This window comes from Pinus tabuliformis, chromosome 7 (assembly GCF_031772625.1).
Source record: "Pinus tabuliformis cultivar Carrire ecotype Pingquan chromosome 7, CPIR1, whole genome shotgun sequence".
Lineage (NCBI taxonomy): Eukaryota > Viridiplantae > Streptophyta > Pinopsida > Pinales > Pinaceae > Pinus > Pinus tabuliformis.
This window is the reverse complement of record NC_142293.1, coordinates 1,891,000,452-1,891,021,654: the sequence shown is the minus strand read 5'-3', so window position 1 is coordinate 1,891,021,654 and position 21,203 is coordinate 1,891,000,452. Positions and strand designations below refer to the sequence as shown.

Sequence of the window (21,203 nt, the reverse complement as noted above, 5' to 3'; positions counted from 1 at the left end):
ATCCCATGTGTTTTAATCGGAAATTTTCATTTCCATAATTCTATATGTTCAATGTATGTTTATGGGAAAGGGCATTTAACTGAATGGGACTGATAAGGTGAAATTAAAACCAGGTTGGGATTGCAGGAAACTTTTTAGTCATCAAATTTCAACAGCAAACAATGCAAGTGGACGCAAACTAGATCAAGGGCGTGGAGTTAATCAACAATAGATGGACTTGATCCATCTATTGGAAATATTTTCTCTTGAAATTTAAAAGCATTGATCCAAATGAAGACACTAACCTAAGGGAACCTAGGGAGAAGAACCATCTTCGAGCTAGGGCTTGCAATTTTTTGGGATTCCACCGTCGAATTTGTTAGAAAATTAAAAAGGCAAAAAGATATTCTTATACTTGATAATACTTGTGATGTTCTTCACTTCTTATTAGGTTTCTTTATATATTCTTTCTTTTAGTTCATCAAGCAATTACCCAAGCAAAAGCACATGAAACAATGGACACAAGATGTAGGCTCACCGCCATGGCAAAACCCCTCTCTAGGGGAAAACCCAATCAGCAATTCTTCCTTCAATAGTTTTTTGAGATATTCCAAGACTCTAGACCTTGACACAAAATATCCTCCACACCAAGTCAACCTTCCTCTTCTCCTACAGATGATCCTTCTTGACCTGGCAGCAGCGACAGTGGTGGCATCACTTTCCTCGACTCAGCAACTTCTATCTTGCCTTGGAGACTTCGATCTTCCCTTATAAACTTCGATCTAGGCCCAATACAACTCTATCTTGCCTTGGAGACGTCGATCTTCCCTTAGAAACTTCGATCTAGGCCCAATACAACTTCTAGAGGCATCAGCATCCAACAATAGCAACTTCGACCTATACTTTGATCTGGAAACAGCAACATACAACAACTGGCTACGGCACAACAGAGAGAGATAGAAGCACCAAGATTTCGATTTTCTCTTTTTCCACCAAACTCGCACTTCCTTCTCCTCCTCCTTCTATTTCACACTTTTTCCCAGTTTCAAGACATATCGAACTTGCTTGTGAGTGAGGGTGCTTCAAATGGAATTCGAACTGCTTCATTTATAGTCCTTTGGTGAGGTCGAATAGCCCTCCTTGAGGCCGACTTGGTGTGGAGGCAACAAAATTCATATTTGACTCAATACTTTACCTTTTTACATGATTCAAAGGCCCAAGAAGGGTCTCTACAAAAGTACAATGACTCTATTAACTCAGAATAAATCCTAGAAGTCTTCAATGTAGACTTCTAGGATTTAACAAGTCATAATAATAGTAATCATAATTCTTTTTTTTATTCTTTTGACAAGTACACAATATGATGAGTCAAATACATTTAATGAAGACCGAACCTAGTTACATTTTCCAACAAAATTAAGCTCAAAATTGAAGGACCCTTCAATAAGAGCCCATCGCAGAAGTTCACCACTTTTCAAAGATTTTCATTGGCTAAAAATGATTTTAGGTGATGCCCTAGGAAGCCTAGTGCGTTAGCGCTTAAAAAGAGGAGAAAAAGGTGAAGAAGATATTTGTTTAAGTGACCATCAAGGACTAGACTAGCTCCTTGCCTTTAGGGAGAGATGGAGTCAAGGAAATTTCAAAGTTTGGAGAACCTTTCACCCAATCAAGGAGACCTTAAGCAACTTCGCATGGCATCTAGGGCATAAACTCGGTTGCAAAAAGTATTTATACTTCAATGTGCAAGATTTGATGACTTCTCAAGGCAACATAGCAACATCAAACACTTTTTTACCTTTAGGAACATTCATTCACCATACAAGACACATGTGATATATGCAACACCTCAAAAGTCCAAAATTTCACAATTTCACATTAATTTAGGGCAATTTCAAATCTAGAGAGCGAAAATTCCATACATTATTCATGTGACAAGATAAATGTAAAGATAAGCATGAAAAAGAGCACTTACATGTACAGTGAGTATATCCAATCATCAATTCAAGACATAATTTGAAGCTCCAAGACCAAGAGATAGTAACCAAACATCAAAATTCATCCATGAAACCAAACTCATCCTCCAAAAGGAAATGTGAAATTCTCAAGAAGAGAAGAAGATCCAATCCAAGTGATGATGAGAGGAATGAATGAGCCTCTCACCTATTTATACAATCCATAAGCACGTTCGAATAGTCGTAATGGCTTAATTAAGCCCCAAATAATAAAATAATGTACAATAGTAACATGACTTGGTAACAAGCCCACCAAGATAGCTCACTAATACAAAGATGAAGCCTCTCAAGAGGGAAAAATAGTAGATACAATGAGTCTTTGGGCCATTGAGGAGGCCTAGTGGAGTCAAAAGTGTGCCAATGTGAGAGAGTAGGCTCCAAACATAGTCATCAAGGGGGTGGCCCCTTGATATCCAAGTAAATCCAATGTGGTGTCCCCAAATGGTTGTGGGGGCACAATGACATCCTGATGGGTCTCCAAGTGAATCGATAATGCCTATATACCATCTGTAAGGGCTAGAATGATGATATAAGCCCTCCCTTTGTCTCCCATGGTGAGACACATCCTCATATAGGCCCTAGAACATCTGCCAAGTGTGTCGTGCAAATGTGCAGCCGACTAGGCATGGTGGTCCAGGTGCATCATTCTCATCTGAAAAGGTGGAACACAAGTAATCAATGAATTGTGTTGAGAGATCCATCATTTGTAAGGGCTAGAATGATGATATAAGCCCTCCCTTTGTCTCCCATGGTGAGACACATCCTCATATGGGCCCTAGAACATCTACCAAGTGTGTGGTGCAAATGTGCAGCTGACTAGGCATGGTGGTCCAGGTGCATCATCCTCATCCGAAAAGGTGGAACACAAGTAATCAATGAATGGTGTTGAGGTATCCATGAAGTGGCAATCTGCTCTCTACTTTGGTGGAGGCTCATGCATCTCAACACTCACCCTACAAGTGCCAATATGACCCTCTGGAGGGCTTGGACCCCATATAGGGAGACCAAACCTCAAATGGAAACCCGCCTGCAATCCTATATAAGATCCAAAGCATCTCGTTGCTTCCCAGTAAAACAAGTCATTAGAGTAATTAAGTAAAAGAACTTACAAATCATGGAAAACAAGTGGACACTTCATAGTGGCATGCCCTTCCATAGTGGGCTTTGGCATGTCTCCAAACTTAATAAAAAAAGGGGTAACCAAGGACTCTATTAGGTGGTTTCAACCTTTAAAGGGGGTGACATGTCCATGGTACATCCATCAAGTGGTAGGTGGTATGTGATATAATGATGGAATGGATAAGGGATCACGAGGAGGGCTCCAAGCCACATGCCACGGTACAAGGGTAGCTATAATAGGGGAGGCCCACACTTGGGTATATGAGTGTAGGAGTGACCAATCATGGTACATGAGTTACCCCGACCTTTGTTTTTCCACCCTTCTTCATATGTCTTTTGCCTTTGATTGATTTTTCTTCATAACTACTCGAGGCTCCAAGGGATGAGAGCATGATATGTAGGATATAGCAAAGATTACCCCCTTAAGGTGGGACAGTTCATCGCCCACTAGGGGTTGGGACAATCATAGGTTCCTTATTCATGCAAGGGATTAATATGAGGGACCCTAGGAACCAAGGTGATGGCCATAATGATAGGGGTAGAGCTCATGTTTGACTTTTTCCCATGTGCTAAATATATATGTCTCGGCCATCTTTTGCATTTTTCAATACATTTCTTGTTGAGAGTGGTCAAAATATGTTTTTTCTTTTCTTTCTAGATGAATCAACCTCTGAGGCATCGTTCCAGCCCCGACCCAAGGTGTGGACAAAGGGAGGGGGAAGCTAACTCCTTGTGGACCCAATGGACAAATGTGGACCGAGATGGGAAAAGTGATGAATGGAGTTATAATAAGCAGAGGGGAGGTGATGTATATGGTGTCCGGATCTAGGACCGTTACCGCTCAAACTAGCAGGGGACCTAGAGGGCAGATGTTAGGCCAAGGGGAACAAATGGAGACTTAGCCCATTGTCACCTTAGCTAAGGCTCCCTTCTATTTACGAACTTTCACCGATGGGAAGAGACCCAATAAGTATGGAGTCACCAATGAATGATAAGACAATGGATATGAGTGACCCAAATGGACCCTTTCCCAAAAAAGTTTGAAGGATGGAGCTTGCTTGCTTTCTAAACAAGGTACTATGTATTCTAGCGAAAGGAAGAGAGGATTTGAGGGCTAGGTTTATGGGAAAAGACTTGTGAAGGAGTTCCCCAATCCCTAAAATCTTTGTTAGGATTGGTAACCCGGATGGTTCTTGAAGAATGATCTTTCATAGGAGCGGGACCACACAGGGAAAAGTGGACCTGGTCTAGGGTATGAAGAGAGTATGTAGCAACCAATGATGTTCTTACTCTAGACAAGGTGGGCGAAAGCATCAAAGAAATAATTTCACTTGAAGATGTTGTTTTAACGCTATGAGGTACTAGCCTTGGGGATGGCAGGGCAAGGTATGATCCCGGAGCTAGGGCTTGGCTTTTCTCCCAACTCCACCGTTGGAATGGCTTCAAAATTGGAGAAGAGCTTGAGGAAAGGCCATCGCAGAAGACCCTAGGAGATCGAATTTTTTTTATAGCTAGCTTGTCGAGAAATTGATGCCCTACATACCCCAACTTGGCTAGACCTGGAAGGAGGTGAAAGAATATGAGTTTTAGTGACCACCTTTGGTAGATCAGTGCCTTAATATTTGGGAGAATGGAAACTATGATGAATATGAGTAGGATTTCTTGGTTTCCAGTCAAGAAGGCCTCAAGATCACTTCGCTAGCATTCTAGGTCAAGAAGAAGTAATCTTGTAGCTTTTATACTTCGTTGTGCAAAGGAAATGGCTTATCAAGGTCAAATTCTTTGATAGAATTACCCCTGGGATATTTCGTTCATATTACATGGCCCATACATTGAGAGATATTATAATAGAGACAAATTCCACAATTTTAAGCAGTAAATGCATGCGCCAATTAGCCCTAGAACAGCGAAAAACCCAATCCAATGTATACGATAGAAGTAAACAAGAATAACGTTAAAAAGCATGTACTTACATGTAACTACTAACAGTGTATATCCAACAATTCACAATTAACAAGAGAGAAGCTCCAAAAAAAGTTAGACCAATATCCACTCATCAAAATTCATCCATAAAGCTCCAATTCATCCTCTAGAAAAAGTGTGAAAATCTCAAGAGAGATAAGAGATCCAAAACAAAGTGATGATGAGCAAATGAACTCATCTCACTTGTATTTATACACAGATTAGGAGTTCAAATTAGCATCCTTGGCCTACATAAGCCCCAAAAATAAAATAATGTTCTATTAATTCAACTTTTGGTGACAAGCCCACCAAACTAGCTCATAAATGAAAGAGGAAGCTTCTCAAGAGGTCAAATAATAACCTATGCATGTCGTAGGGCCCTCTAAGAGGCGTAATGAGGTCCATGGGTGCCACAATAAAGACTAGGACCCTCAAAAGCAGTGGACAAGGGGTTGGCCCTTTGTAATACCATGTGGGGCTCCCAATGACGTGGGGGCACACAAGTGTCCTCATGGGTCTCCAAACAAATTGAAGATGCATGTAGATCGCCTGTAAGGGTTAGGATGATGGTGTAGGTGATGCCACATCATCGTGCAAGTCCTGGATCATCTGCTAAGTGTATGGTGCAAATCTGGGGCCAGCTAGGCATGATGGATCAAGTGCATCTTCCTCGTCCAATAAGTGAACCATGAGCAATCTCTGAATGGTTGTGGGGATCCATGGAGTATTGTCTACTACTATGAAGGCCCATGGCTCTCAACGCACACCCTACATGTGCCAATATAGCCCTCTGGAGGATTAGGACCCCATATAGGGAGACCAAACCCAAAATGAAAACCATTTGCAATCCTACATAAGATCTAATGCGTCCCCTAGCCTTCAGTACAACAAGTCATTAGAGAAATCGAACAAATGAGCTTACCAATTGTTGTCGCTTTTTCTAGCACCTGTAGCACAAGTGCTTCAAGAGATATAGAAAGCTTCCTAGAGACAGCCTCTGGGTTGATTGTAGACTAGTGCCTAGGACATCTTAGATAGAGGAGTGCATGGAAGAATATCAGTGAGGGGTTTCGACAGCACTCCAATTGTCACACAGTTTGAAAAAGAGAATAAAGGGGGCTTGGTTCAATAGCCCTTCATCAAGGTAGACTCAAGCCAACACATCGATCCAAATGTTCAGGGGGTAAATCGGGCCAACCTCAGAGAGAAATGTCTGGTTCTGGTGGCTGACACACAACAACAGGCAGCTTAATATTGACGTTGCAGTAAAGCGAAGAGGAGGAAAGGGAGGAGGGGATTTGGTGCATAGGGCTGATTGTTATGCAGAATCCTAAGCCACGATGTTCTAGCAGAAATATGGAAGAGGGAGGAGATGAAAGGGCAGAAAGAGTGGAGCACTAGTCAAGGTTTTCAAGCCATATACCTCATTGGCACATTTGTCACTAAAAGCATAAGCAAATATATGCACATTACAAGTACTTAAGTAAATTTGTAGCTAACATAGGTATTGTCACTGCTTAGTAACAAATATACAATCATGAACACGGTTGAAACCCGCAACTTCATTACACTATTTCAGAGAAGGAAAAACATATATGAAATGAGATTTACAGAGGGGAAAACATACTGTGCATTGCCATGATTGGAATCACCAAAGAGTTTCATTAATCTTCAAAATGAGTCTCATTCACCAGTCCATTTACATTCAGCAATCTACAGCTCAAGTCCCTCATGAACAAGCAATTAGAACCAAAGAATTTGAACCACTGCGGGTGCAGAATTCCAGAACCTATATTAAGTGTTTCTTCCCCCTATTTATAAGAAGAGGGGGAGCTTTGAATTAACAGTTACAAAATATCTCAACCAAGGGCCAATTGTCCGATTGACTAGCTACCTTGGCCTGCGATAGCTCTACTGCCCAAGATGCTTCTCAAGGATCCGATTCCTTTCTTGAAAATACACAAAAATTATAGGATAAACAAAAATTACAGTAAAATAGAAACAAGGGAAACTAAATGATGATGGAGGAAGATGTCCTATTGTTACTGTGAAGGCCATTGATCAGGCCATGTCTCTTCATGATGCCTTTCCTTCTATTTGGTAAGGTTCCTGTCGCTTTCGCATTAACTGCTCGACTTCTCCACTCTTTGTAGTTGGTAGCGATCGACTGTGTTTGCTTGTCACGGAGCAACAGCAGAGTTTATCCGAGTAGTCCCAATGCTTCTTAGGCCCCCTTTGGTTTAGCCCCTTCCAGTATTTCTTCATCATAGGACCGGAGGCTATGACCGGGTGCTTAGCCCTAAGGCGTTAGGGCCTTTGGACTCCTATCTGGGGGGCCCTTTTCCCTTTATAAGTGTTTTGCGCCGAGTTTCCTTGAGTCTTCACAACCATGTGCCCTTTATCAAGCTCCTTTCTTGGCGGATCACAATCGAGGTTTTTAGTCGGGACTTTTACATTGGAGCCACAACATGCTTGCAATCTCGAATTGCAATAGTCCTTCAGCGCTCGGCCCTTCGTTCCTCGGCTCTTTATGTGATCGCGGGCTAGCTCCCCAATTGGAGTTTCGTAATTGGCGATTCCTTTTTGATGCACAACATAACTGCCGATCGTCGATCGCCAATCACCCTCCTTGCTTAGCCCCTCATTCTTTTAGTTCTTTATGTGACTGTGGGCCAGCCCCTGTATCAGAGCCCCTTGAACGCACTTTCCCATGTGTGTGTTGCGTTACAAAGTGCTAATAAGCCTCCACCTCTAATTTGTGATTGTCGATATGACATCATCACTGCCACATGGCATCTCCCAAGTGGCGACATGTGTCGCCCGAATATGCCCTCTTTGGACCTTTGAAAATGCCAAATTTGCATGCCACGTGTCCTCTGTACTACCACATCATGTTGACAGCAGCGCCACCATGTCTTTACTGGATCCAATAATATTTTGCCAGGTGGCCTCCTGGAGGAGAGAGAAAAAGGCCCACCTACCCATGGTTTTGCTTTGATTTCCTTGGTTTACTAACATATCCTACAAGGGTCTAATGGAGTCTTCTAGGGGTAAAATTCCTTGAAAATGGTTTGATGGAGTAAGGGGGGATGGCTAGGGCATTCACTTTTGAAAACCTAACTAATTTCCTTGTGAGGTGAAAAATTAAATATAAGGAATGCACAATCAGAGTTTCCTTACAGGTTTCAAGAGAACATTTTTGCATAATATAACAGAGCAAGATTTCAGAATAGAATTAACATTTAGTCATGGCACAAAACAAAAACCCTACTTTACACATACACTATGCAAAATATAGAAAATTAAAGCATTAAACTTACACAATTCTCCAATAAACACTTCTTTTAATCACAAGAAAACATCTCCACACTTAAAAATCTTTAAGAGAAAATCACACCATAGAAAGAACATTTTTCCCAAGTAGCGGAAAAAGGCCTACTTCGCACTCTTTTAGAGAGAAGAGTGATGTTGTGTGATTATGAAAATGAAATGAGTGGGAGTATTTATATCAGACATATCTCCCTCATTTCTACAATAATACAAGTTGGAGATTTAGATCTGCAAGCAATAGAGCAGATTTGTTGGATCAGATCCAGAATATGGCATTATGTATATTCTCAGTTGGGCTATTATCCCAAGACGGAAGTCCAAGTAGATTCTAACTTTTTTACTAATGATGAATTGATTTATTGGGCTGAAATTTGTTCATATTATTGCAATTCAGATCATTATTTGTTTCTGCTGAATATTTTTGTTAGGAACCGAGTTGTGTGTTTATTCAGTAAGTTATTGCTTAGAATTAAATACCAAGTAGTAGGTTTAAGGAAATCTAACATGGTATCAGCGTTGAGACTCTGAATCGATTTGGGAATCGTAGGTACCGGATTTGTACAGGATCATCAGAGTCAGATTCGCTATGATCGTACGAACGGAATATTTTAAAAAAATAGGGCCGAAGTAAATAAGTCAAACGACCGAGAGGAAAATTTTAACAGGCCAAAAAAAAATCAAGGTGGCAAGATTTTTAAATAAAGGAATAAAAAAACAAGAAAAGGGTGATTTTGGGGAGCCGACAAGTCTGACAGCCCACCCAGCCACCAGAGCAACCGACAGCGACTAGACCGGCCAACCCGCAAAGGGAACAATAGCTAGTCGGGCATAGACAGACAAATGACACAGCTTAACCGACGCAGCAGCAGCAGCAGCCAGCCGCACAAAGAGATCATCCCAACAGCTCGGCCGATTCGAGAATAGATTGTCGGGGGACATGAAGGCAGCCAGGAGATCAGTGCAAGGAAGCCGCAAGCCGCTAAGAGAGGGATTTTCCACTAGGGATGACAAGTCCAACACGAACGAAATGCAGAGCCGGCGGAGGACAAAAAGGGCTTAGCTGACTGCCAACAAATAGACGACGAATGCAAGGAGGCCCTCATATTTTTAATGAATAACAAAAATAAATGATACATGACCAGATAACAGATTCAATTGATTGTCAATTGGGTTTATCTCAGATGGTTGGGAGGAATAATTGGTATCCTCCCCACCCAAGTTCAATTCCCAGGGGTGACATGTTGAGCTCTTATCACGTATATTGTTTAATGGTTTCAAGCATTTTCTGAATAGTCCCAAGCGGACAGAACAATGTAAATTACCCTAGTGGAATATAAAGATATTTCGACAATGAAAAACAAATTCAACTGATAAACTCAATTCACATTTAAACTTTGTAAATCTTAGTGAAATACCTTAACAGATTGATAAATTCAGCTAGCACAGAGCTGTGACAGCGCTCTACATCCTCAATTATAATGACAACCGGATCCTTCCTATTAGCTGGCTCATGATGCCAAGATGCCAAAATTTCCATATCTGGTGTCTATGTCAAATATAATAAGAGCTTGTCAAAAAAATCAAAGGAATAACATTTTTAAAATTCCACTTCACAAAGATAAGAAAGATAATGCTTACCATAACAAATGTCAATAAAAATTTAAGATTCCAACCCATGTAGGATTTCAAAGGAAATCAACATAAATGGGAAATGACAAACTTACATCAGGGCTGATCTTAACTATCTGTCTCAGTAAGCTGTGAACACAACCCCCAAGGCCAGCCTTTAATGAAATTTCTTGGGGTGTCATGTTAGCAACATGACAATTATGACATTTCATATATGAACCAAGTTCTCCAAAAGTACTCCGGTCATCTACAAACTCCACATTCCCTATGGAAGACATGCCACAAATCACTAACAAGAAGCACAAAAGAAAATAATCCTAAAACATGTCTTAGTGAACCTTTGTAACATATCATAAAGTATTCAGTCCATAAATCGGCAAAATGAAAATAAAACATCTTGACAAGAGCTTACAAACCAACATGAAAACCTAATGACTATCTGCACAGCTGACAAATTCCAACAGTGTAAGGAGGCATTTGGCAAAGAAAAATGATTAGTAAGAACTTACTGATAAACAGCAAAGCAGTGGCAAGCTGCTTGACAACAGGAGACTTTGGCATTATATTTGTGCCTTTATCATCCAAAGAACAGTGCAACTTAGATCGCAGATCTGCATAGTGTGAGTTGTGGATCCATCGATGGATTTCTTCAAACGTAGATATATCTAGCTCCAAAAGGACATCCTGAAAAGATGTGTCGTTAATTCTTCGATTGCAAATACATCATTAAAATTTCAAATCCACTCACAGGAAAAAGAACATCCTGAACTGGCTCAAAACTTATCCGGTACTGCATTAAACAAGTAGTCAAATATCTAATTTTTCAAATCACATATGGAAATGATTAGCTTCATCAAATCCTAAAGACAATGAAAAAACGAAGCAGTGGCTCGATGAGAGCGTAAGGTCTTTGTGAAATCTAGTACACTCTACTACATTTGTATGCTTGATCTCTTGTGTTTGCATTCTTGTGGATAATTATCTGCATTGTTATTACTCTGTTCATATCAATTGGCATCAAAACCTTAGAATTAGGGCTTTTCAGAGTTTTGAAAATCCTGCCTCCTTATGACCTTTCCAGCCCAGACTCCTCCTTCAACCCTCAGCTCCAAGCAATTTGAATTATTTACAAGTGCATGAAATTGCAGAACACCCATCACCACTCAAACTTTTCTTAAATTTTTTCCATTTTTTTCTGCAAATTTCTGTAGTCAAAAGTTATCTCTATTCACAACCCTCAGTACCACAAATGTTCACATGTTGTATGAGTTCTAGCACACCCATTCTACGCATTTCTAGGCAGCAACGAATATTGTTGATAAAACTTGTGGTAGACACCATACTCCAGTTTTCATGCCCAAAGAGTCCTGACCACCACTGTCAATTGTAGTTTGCTATTTTACTTTCCAAATTTGCATCAATCGTCTTTCTATATGGCATCATGACTTCCTATAACTCTTGTAGAGTCTCAGAAGGTTCTCAAGATTCCACCCTCGTTCAACTCTTAATGGAACAGATGCAGGAGCAACAACATTAGAATCAACTATTAATAGAAACGCTTACCATCCAACGACAACAACAAAATGAGCAACCAAACCTCCAATGCCAAAAACAACAAGAACTATAGAGCAAAATAATGCAGGATACGACGGCCATGTTTCAACAACTAATGACCACCCTATAGTGGCAACCACCATTGCAATAACCTAATATACCCATGAGTATCCCCATTGTCCAACAACCCTTCATGTTGGATACCAAGCTTTGCATCCCCAAATTTGACAAAACCCAAAAGGGGGACAAGCTCTACTCTTGGTTGCATAGTATGAGGACATATTCCAACAACTAGAGACCACCAAACAACAAAATCCCAATACACCCACGAGTGTCACCATTGTTGATTTCCATTGTGAAAATTTGACTAAGCCCAAAAGGGGGCGAGCTAAACCCGTGGCTACATAGTTTGGGGACCATATTCCAACAAATGGTGATCACCCAACAACAGAAGCCCAACAAGTCCATTAGTAACCTTATTGTGGATACTTCAAGTTGGACACAAAGCTTTCCATCCCCAAAGCTGATGAAGCGTTCAATGGGAACAAGATCAGCTCTTAGCTTTGGACTTTGGAAGCCCTAATTCAAGACCTCGCCTAGTTTGGCAAGCCGCAAAAGCAAATAAGATTCTAGTTATTGAGGTAGGGATGGAGAAGCAGGGACTCACTTGTTGGCAAACATATGCCCAACATCTCACAACCCTAAACCAACCTTCAAATGGCACTTGGGTTGACTTCAAGGTTGTCGTCTACAAGCAGATATATCCATTATGATATATTGATGCAATGCTAGCAAAGTGGCTAAAACTCAAAGAAATTCCTAGATAAACCATCAAGCAATTCATTGGGACCTTGAACAAATAGCCATCAAACTTGAGGCTAAGGATCCTAAAGATACCCCTCACATTAAGTTTATCTTTGGTTTTGCTTCCCTGCATCCAAACAGAGCTAGAACTTGTCCCAATTTCTTCAATTACCACACCTTCCAACAAGCTATATTGTCTAAGGCTAATCAATCCACTAAAAAATCTGCACGTCTTTGTTAAAAAAAACAGCTTTCTTCCCCCTCACTCACAACCTCTCTCGACTCCAATCAAGAGACAGCCAATCCCACCAAACAAGGATAGAAAAAATAACGCCCCTATCACTAGTGGTATGGTCATTCCAATGATTAATGTCACACCTTGTAAGCCAAACGTTCAAGGTACTCCTTGCTAAACTACTACAGGTAATCGAAGACCTTGACAATAACAATATAAAGATCCCAATTGCAATGATCCCAACCCATCCAACCTTCCGTTGTTCCTCATGACCAGCAACTCTACAAACCACAAGAGGGAAGTTCAGTTAACTCGCAATTTTAAAATCGGGCAAAAACTCAAACCATTAATCATGGACAATGGCAACAAAAAGGACCTAAATTCTCGATACTTGCTGACTCACTCCATCTCCCTACCACACCACATCCACAAATGCATCATCTTAAATGGGTCAAGAAAGCAAGTTCACCAAAACCTATGACATGCATTCTTTTCAGAACCAATCGACCTAAACCAGAAATAGACAATTCAAACTGATTTGGGGGGTTTCTGATAAACCAAATTGGGTTTGACCAGTTCTATACCAGTCAATACTAGTTTTGATCTATTATTGGAGCTGATTTGGAGTAGTTGTCACGTTGATTAGGGTACAGATTTGGAGCTTGTGAAGGTATGTAGAATTCTTCTTGTAACCCTTATTCTCGTAAGAGTAAATTTGCTGATTTTTTTCTAGAAATTAAGGGAATGCTTTATTTATAGATTTGCTTTTATCAATAGATAAGATTTATTAATGTCTAACAAATGACCACTAAAGTAGATCAATGGGACTACTAGTACAATGACGTAATTACAAAGAAAGAGCATCAAAACAGCTCCTATAAAAAGCAAGATATAGAAAGTCAAGCATCAATCTAAGTTAAAGACTAGGAAACCTAACAATAGGGATGGATCCAATAACTTGAATGCAAATAATGATGCAAGCATGGCATATTCAATTAGATCCATTCCTCCTAACATATGATGCCGAATGGATGAAACTCAATATAGAAAGTTGTATGGGAGAAGCACTGTGTTGATTTGGGGTAGCATCGGATGTGCTCTAGCCATGAAAATTGGAGGAGAGGCTAAAGCACATGAGATCTCCAAGACCCGGAAATGGTTTGGGCAGATTTTAACCGGTTTGGAAGATATTAATTTAATTAATATTTTTAATGGAGTTCCTAAGTCTAAACTTAGGAAAGATAAAATATTAATGGGTATTAATATAAAACTGGGTTAGAAGCGTCCAAAAGTCATGGATCAAGCCAAATCTAATCTTAGCCGTTGATTAGAGATTTAATCTTCGTCGTTGATGGACCAACGAGAAAAGTATAAGAAGAGGCTTGAGGTTCAATTGGAAGACACACTAGGGGAGACAAGTCAGTTCGATTTCTGGAGCGAAGTTAACTGAGAAATTCAAACTAGTGGTCTGGAGAGCAACAGGAGGCAGCAAGTACGGAACAGAGAGTCAGGAGCAGCACCAGAAGACCAACGCAAAGGTTGGAGAGGCAGACGCAGAGGCAGCAGCAGACTGCGCAGTCACTGGTGGGCCTACGTGGGTGACGGAGAAAGGCCCAGTGCTAGAGCAGAGAGGCAGGGGCTAATGCAGAGTGTCTAGGAGCTACGCAAAGGTCAACCAGGCTAACGCTGAGACTGGGAGAAGTGCTGGAGAATTTTTCTCTCTGTTGGGTAAGCCAGTTTGGCACCCTATTGTACTGAAGAATTGCTGAATAATAAAATCCTCCCTTGTTGCACCGGTTTTCCCACATTGGGTTTTTCCGGGGACTGTTGTCCAAAATATCTGTGTCGATGTGTTGATTCTTGTGCATGTGTTTGTTTCTGTATTATGGTGTGATATCTGTAGCAGAATTTATTTTAATGTTTATTGAAGGAATTTCATAAATAACTTATTGGAAAATAAGTAGGTAAAGTAAATCAGTTGTTGCAATGATAGAATTTTCACATGGTATTAGAGGAAGTAATCAAAGACAGGAAGGGAAAATCAATTATGGGTCGAGACCATGATGCAAAGGCATCTATGTCAGGAGACTCAGACAGATTTTCAGAAAATTGCACAAGAGAAAGTGATTTCGATTTCTCTATGTTGGCTTCTAGGCTGGAAGAAGAAGTGGCTTGTATGACTAGTTCTGCATCATTAGAGGTATGGTATATAGACAATGGAGCCTCTTGGCATATGACGGGAATCTGAGAATGTTTCTCAGATTATCGAGAGGAGAAGATGAACTCTCAGATCACCATGGGGAATAAGGCAAAGTGTACTCCAGTAGAGAGGCGTACCATAGTTTTTCAAACAAAATCAGGAGAGCGGTTCTGTGTTACCAATGTGTTGCATGTACCAGGATTGGGGATGAACTTACTTTCCGTGTCGCAACTTCAAGGCAAAGGTTATGACGTCTTCTTCATCAAGGAGAAAGTATACGTCAAACACCCGAGCTGGAAAAAGAAAGTGCAGATTGGGATCAAAAGTAACAGTTTGTATAGATTACAACTAGAATCACCAATGGCACTAATAGGCAGTCATTGAGACAAAGATTTGAACAAATTATGGCACAGAAGAATGGGACATTTGCACCATGGGGCTCTGAGAATTCTCAGGAGCACTGTAACAGGAGTTTCGGATCTTAGTACGGAATGAGATGATGTACGCAGAGGATGTGCTTTAGAAAAGCATGTCAAAGCAGCATTTCCTAGAAGTAAAAACAGGGCCAAGAGAGTACTAGGATTGATACACTCAGATATCTGCAGACCTATGTCCACTAAAGCTCTTAGTAGTGCCGAGTACTTTCTTACCTTCATTGGTGACCACTCAAGGAAAACTTGGATTTATTTTCTGAAAACCAAGGACGAGGTTTTCTATCGCTTCAAAGAGTTCAAGGCTCTAGTGGAATGTCTGACTGGGAAGAAAATAAAAGTTTTGCGCTCAGATAATGGTGGAGAGTGTGTCGATAAAGACTTCACTGATTTTTACACTAAGGAGGGCATCAGAAGAGAGTGGACAGCTCCTTACGATCCGGAGCAGAATGGAGTAGCAGAAAGGAAGAACAGGACTATTGTAGAAGTAGCTAGGGCCAAAATTCCTATGGGCGGAAGCATGCAACACAGCAGTCTATGTTCAGAACAGGACTCCTCATTGGGCCTTAGGCAAGATTACTCCAGCAAAAGAAGCCAATCATTTCAGGATATTTGGGAGTCTAGCATATAGCCGCATACCCGAGGAAAAGAGGAAAAAGTTGGATCAAACTGCGGAAAAGGGGTATCTAGTGGGATATAGCGAGAACGCTAAGGCATACAGAATCTATCTTCCAGGGAACAGGAAGGTAGTGGTTCGACGAGATGTGAAGTTCATGGAGGACAGGGCTTTCAGAAAATCTCATGAAATGCCTTCCAAGGAGCAGTCAAAAAAGGAGTTGTTGATTAAACCTCTTCAACCAACGGAAGAAAAGAATTCTTCCTCGGGTCAGGAAGATTCACAAGATGAGGAGGAGCTAACAGAAGCACCTGCTGACAGAAGAAGAACTAGCAGGGAACTTCGTCAGATTCTGCGAGATGCAGAGGACTTCATCGGTGCACCAATAAACAATAAGAGGGAGTGAAAACAACCAGATAGATATCAGGCATTAGTAGCTCAAGATGGGGAGCCTGCCAATTTCCAAGAGGCAGCTCAACATCAGGTTTGGCTAGATGCGATGGTAGAGGAGTACAACTCCATAATGGTGAACGGTGTCTGGGAGGTAGTGCCAAGGCCTCAAGACAAATCAGTGGTAGGTTCGAGATGGATCTACAAGATCAGATACGTTGCAAACGGTAGTGTAGAGAAATATAAAGCCAAGTTTGTGGCTAAGGGGTATGCTCAGAAAGAAGGAATTGACTACGAAGAGACCTTCGCCCCGGTAGCCATGTATACATCTATTAGAACCGTGATATCTCTTGCAGCACAGATGGGGTGGGAGATTCATCAGATGGATGTCAAAACGACATTTTTGAATGGGGTGATAGAAGAAGAGGTATACATTGAACAACCAGAGGGATTTGAGACACATGAGAAGAAGTCTCATATATGCAGGTTGAAGAAAGCCTTGTATGGGCTGAAACAAGCAACTAGAGCATGGTATGGTCGAATCGATGGCTACTTGCAGAAGATGGGATTTGTCAAGAGTGACGCAGATCCAAATCTCTACTATGTAGTTGTAGAGAATGAGCCGCTAATCTTAGTATTGTATGTGGATGATCTCTTTCTGACAAGATCATCCAGGCTCATTGGGGACTACAAGAAGAATCTAGCCATAGAATTTGATATGAAGGATTTGGGACGAATGCATTATTTCCTAGGGTTGGAAGTTTGGCAGCAAAAGGGAGAGATCTTCCTTGGGCAAGGGAGATATGCTACAAAAATCTTGAAGAGATTCAGGATGGAGGACTGTAGACCCATGGCTACTCCAATGATCACCAACTGGAAGACGACTGATGCATCAGAAGACAAGGACGTTGATCCCACCTTATACAAACAGCTCATAGGGTCCCTGATGTATCTGATCAATACCAGGCCAGACATTTGCTACGCTGTCAACACCCTCGGTCAGTTCATGGTGGAATCGAAGAGGGCGCACTGGGCAGTGGCCAAACATGTTCTCAGATATTTACAAGGAACAGTCGATTATGGACTCTTGTACACCAAGAGTAAGGATATCAGATTGAGTGGATTTACTAATGCAGATTGGGCAGGAAGTTCAATGGATCGGAAAAGTACCTTCGAGTACTGTTTCAACATTGGATCAGGAATGACCTCCTAGTGCAGTAGGAAACAGGAGTCCGTGGCTCTGAGCTCACCTGAGGCAGAATATATGGCGGCAAGCACAGCTTCGTGTGAGGCCATATGGCTCAGAAAACTGTTTGTGAACCTATTCCAAAGAAAAATGGAGGCGACCAGGATCATGTGCAATAATAAGAGTTGCATCAAGCTCTCTGAGAATCTAGTGTTTCATGATCAGTCAGAGCATATTCATATACGGTGTCACTTTGTCAAAGATTGTGTCCAAAGAGGAGTTGTACAGTTGAGCTACACTCCTACAGGAGAACAGGTGGCAGACATCCTCACCAAGGCCCTTAGAAGGACAAAGTTTGATTATTTCAGGGAAAAGATAAAGAATCCATTTCAGTAGCAGAAATGGGGGTGATGTTGTAGTGCGATAGCAGTCAGCAGTAGCATGGTGCAACGTGGCAGAGGGAGTTGCAGTGCAGATGCAGTGTTGGAAGAAAGGACCAGCAACAGCACGGATGTAGAAGGAGCTGTCGTACAGATGCAACAATGGCAGTGACAAGACCATGGGCAGCAGCACAGGATGCAACAGTACAGAGGATGTTGGGTAGGGAGGCCTAGCATCAGCACAGGGAGCGATGCTAGATGATCAGGGTGATACTCAGTGAGGAGTATTACTAGAGCACAGTCCTTGCTAAGAGGGAGTGTTGATTTGGGGTAGCATCGAATGTGCTCTAGCCATGAAAATTGGTGGAGAGGCTAAAGCACATGAGATCTCCAAGACCCAGCAATGGTTTGGGCAGATTCTAACCAGTTTGGGAGATATTAAAATAATTAATATTTTTAATGGAGTTCCTAAGTCTAAACTTAGGAAAAATAAAATATCAATAGGTATTAATATAAAACTGGGTTAAAAGCGTCCAAAAGTCATGGATCAAGCCAAATCTAATCTTAGCCGTTGATTAGAGATTTAATCTCGGCCGTTGATGGACCAATGAGAAAAGTATAAGAAGAAGCTTGAGGCTCGATGTGTTGATTCTTGTGCATGTGTTTGTTTCTGTATTATGGTGTGATATCTGCAGCAGAATTTATTTTAATGTTTATTGAAGGAATTTCATAAGAAACTTATTGGAAAATAAGTAGGTAAAGTAAATCAATTGTTGCAGTGATAAAATTTTCACACACTAGGAGATGACCTGGACTACACTATGTGTCATTGTCTAGAAGAGGTAACCCATACACTAGGCTCTAGATAATCTCATCCAATTACAAGCATGAGATCTAGACTAGCATTTTAACTAAGATATTTGTGATGTAGGGATGGTCCCTCAAGTGAAGAATGACATGGAGCCAAAAGCAATGCTACTATTGGTCTATATCTTGGTGCCCCTAGCTAATGAGTACATTGGGAAAAAAAAAGAGATCCTCTAGGTGGAAGTTGGCATAGGAGGAGCTTGAAGAGCATGGTAATGGAACTTGAGGTCCTCCAACATGTACCTAGAGAAACTAAAGAGGATTTGGGGCCCCCTACAAAGATAATGGAACCACACTAGATTCACTTAGTAGACAAGGCAATGAAAAGTGAAGTGCTCCTTTGTCTCGACCTCTTGAAGATGGCATAACAAACAAATCTTGTCTACCCAATCAATCTAGTGATTTGTCTCTGTCCAAAGTCCATGGGAATCCACTCATAATTGACCCGAAGAGTGTACGAAGAGACTGCACCCAATGATGAAGTGTGTATAGAGATTGGATAATGAGTCTGCCCCTCACCTCCATGAAGTGCTCAACATAGAAAGCCATATTCGAAAACATCCCACCATTTGGGCTTGTCCAAGTGACCTATACAAACTCCCTATAAATATCATCACAAGTAATCATGCTCAACTCCTCCCTAATCAGTAAGAGATGACTAGGAGCATCCAAACTTCAAAGAGTATCAAAAAGGAGAGAGACAATCCATCAAACTACCCATTAACTCCAAGAGATACGAGACCCTCGCAAACCAACATCAAGCCTAACCAAGAGGACTAGCTAAAGCAATGGACTCAATTGAACAATAGGACAAGTACAAATACTAAACCTACCCCTTCACAGAGTTAGTTAAACCCAAAGAAAAGGAGCATAGAACCATTATCAAGTGATTGATGGGGAAATGACATGCTATCTTTGTCACAAGAAAATCAATCAAGTGGGCCTTAGAAGCTAAAACAACACTTAGCACATATACCAGGGAATATTATACCTTAAAAGCCTCAACTAAATTAAAAGCCAAAATATAAGCTACTATTGAAGGATACAAAGAAAAAAAATCCAAGGAAAAGAAAAATGCAACAAGAGAAAAGGAGAAGTGGCAGCGTACATGATAGTAAAAACCTTAGATTTAAAGATGACTCCATCAATCTTGCTAGGGACCCCTTTAGAGTCCCAATGTTCCCTCCATGACAAGAGAGTAATTATGGCACACCCAATCCTAAGAGATGAAGAATCGAATCCATCTCTATATAATGAGCCACACTTGGTTCTCAATCCACCATTGCTAGCAAATGGAAGAAACAAGAAAAAGAAGTTGATTGGGAATGCATGATTGCACGGTGATATGACACAAATAGATATTTCAATTCTACCTAGTACCAACACCCTTTATTATCAATCAGTGATAGAAATTATAACTTCATGTGTTGCAAGCACCCATAAGTGTTGCAAGAACTCACAAAGATCACGATGTATATAAATGGAAGCAACACACACAAAGCACAATAGAAGAATCAACATAAACAACCAAACTATTAAACTTTTAAATTGAAAATATTACATATAGGCCTCAATGGAATCTTACTGTTTACCAAAATAACACATGGTTCAATGTCCTTCACAAATTACGCATGTCAAACTTAGTCTCAGCAAGGCTTACAAACTAGGTCCATGATGAGTTTCCCCGAGATTCCTTCTTCGCCTTTGTTTTCTTCTTTGTTTGTCTTCTATTATAAGATATCTCTTTTCTTTTTATCTATTGCTATCTATATCTCCTATCTTTGTGAATAAATTATGAGAAAATGTCACTGTGTATTGCAAGGTCACCATGTTAACCACTAGAAAGGTGTTGAATCCCTCAAGCTAGGTGAGAAGGGTGGCCCTAGAAGTCTATCAACCAAGCTTATGCTTAAATGTAAATTATTGATGCAACTAGACCTAAATGCTTACGCAAAGGATTTGAGTGAGTTCTTAGTTTAAGATTGGCTTAATCTTGGGATCCAAGTGTGTAATTGAGGTTAGAGCTCTATGACCAACCCCACCCTTCCCTACTTCGGGATCTAGACATCAACACAAATTGTCAGCTAGATATCCTCCCAAGCAACGTTGCATGAAGCGGGGACATTTTTTGGAAGCGGGGACGCAGAAACGTCATTTCCCAAAAATCTAGGAAGTGAAGCGTCTCGGAACCGTCTACTATATATATATATATATATATATATATATATTGCATTTATATTAAAAAAAACATCCAAAATACAAAATTAGTTGTAGAAGACATGAAAACATACAAATTTAAACATAAATCAAGATAGATATGGCATCCATTGTACATCAATGATTAATTATTCCAGCATCAACCATCTACAATCTAGATTCCTCTTCTCTTGTCCAGCCTTTCCCTCTACTTCATTTCTATAGGCATTTTAGTCAACATTGCCTAATTTTGATCAAACAGCTTAATCCAAGCCTTATAATATGGTAGAGAAAGCTTAACATGCATGACCAA

General features: G+C 40.7%; 1 protein-coding gene across 1 annotated transcript in view; it reads right to left on the bottom strand.

Annotated features, from left to right (window-relative positions):
- LOC149256023 (origin of replication complex subunit 3-like) overlaps window positions 1-21,203 on the bottom strand; it is a 399,611-nt gene that overhangs the window by 370,351 nt on the left and 8,057 nt on the right. The window contains exons 3-5 of the mRNA XM_089460641.1: window positions 10,541-10,715; window positions 10,127-10,296; window positions 9,818-9,948 (exon numbers count right to left, since the gene is read on the bottom strand). Coding sequence (XP_089316767.1) covers window positions 9,818-9,948; window positions 10,127-10,296; window positions 10,541-10,715 — 476 coding nt within the window. The remainder of the gene's footprint in view (window positions 1-9,817; window positions 9,949-10,126; window positions 10,297-10,540; window positions 10,716-21,203) is intronic.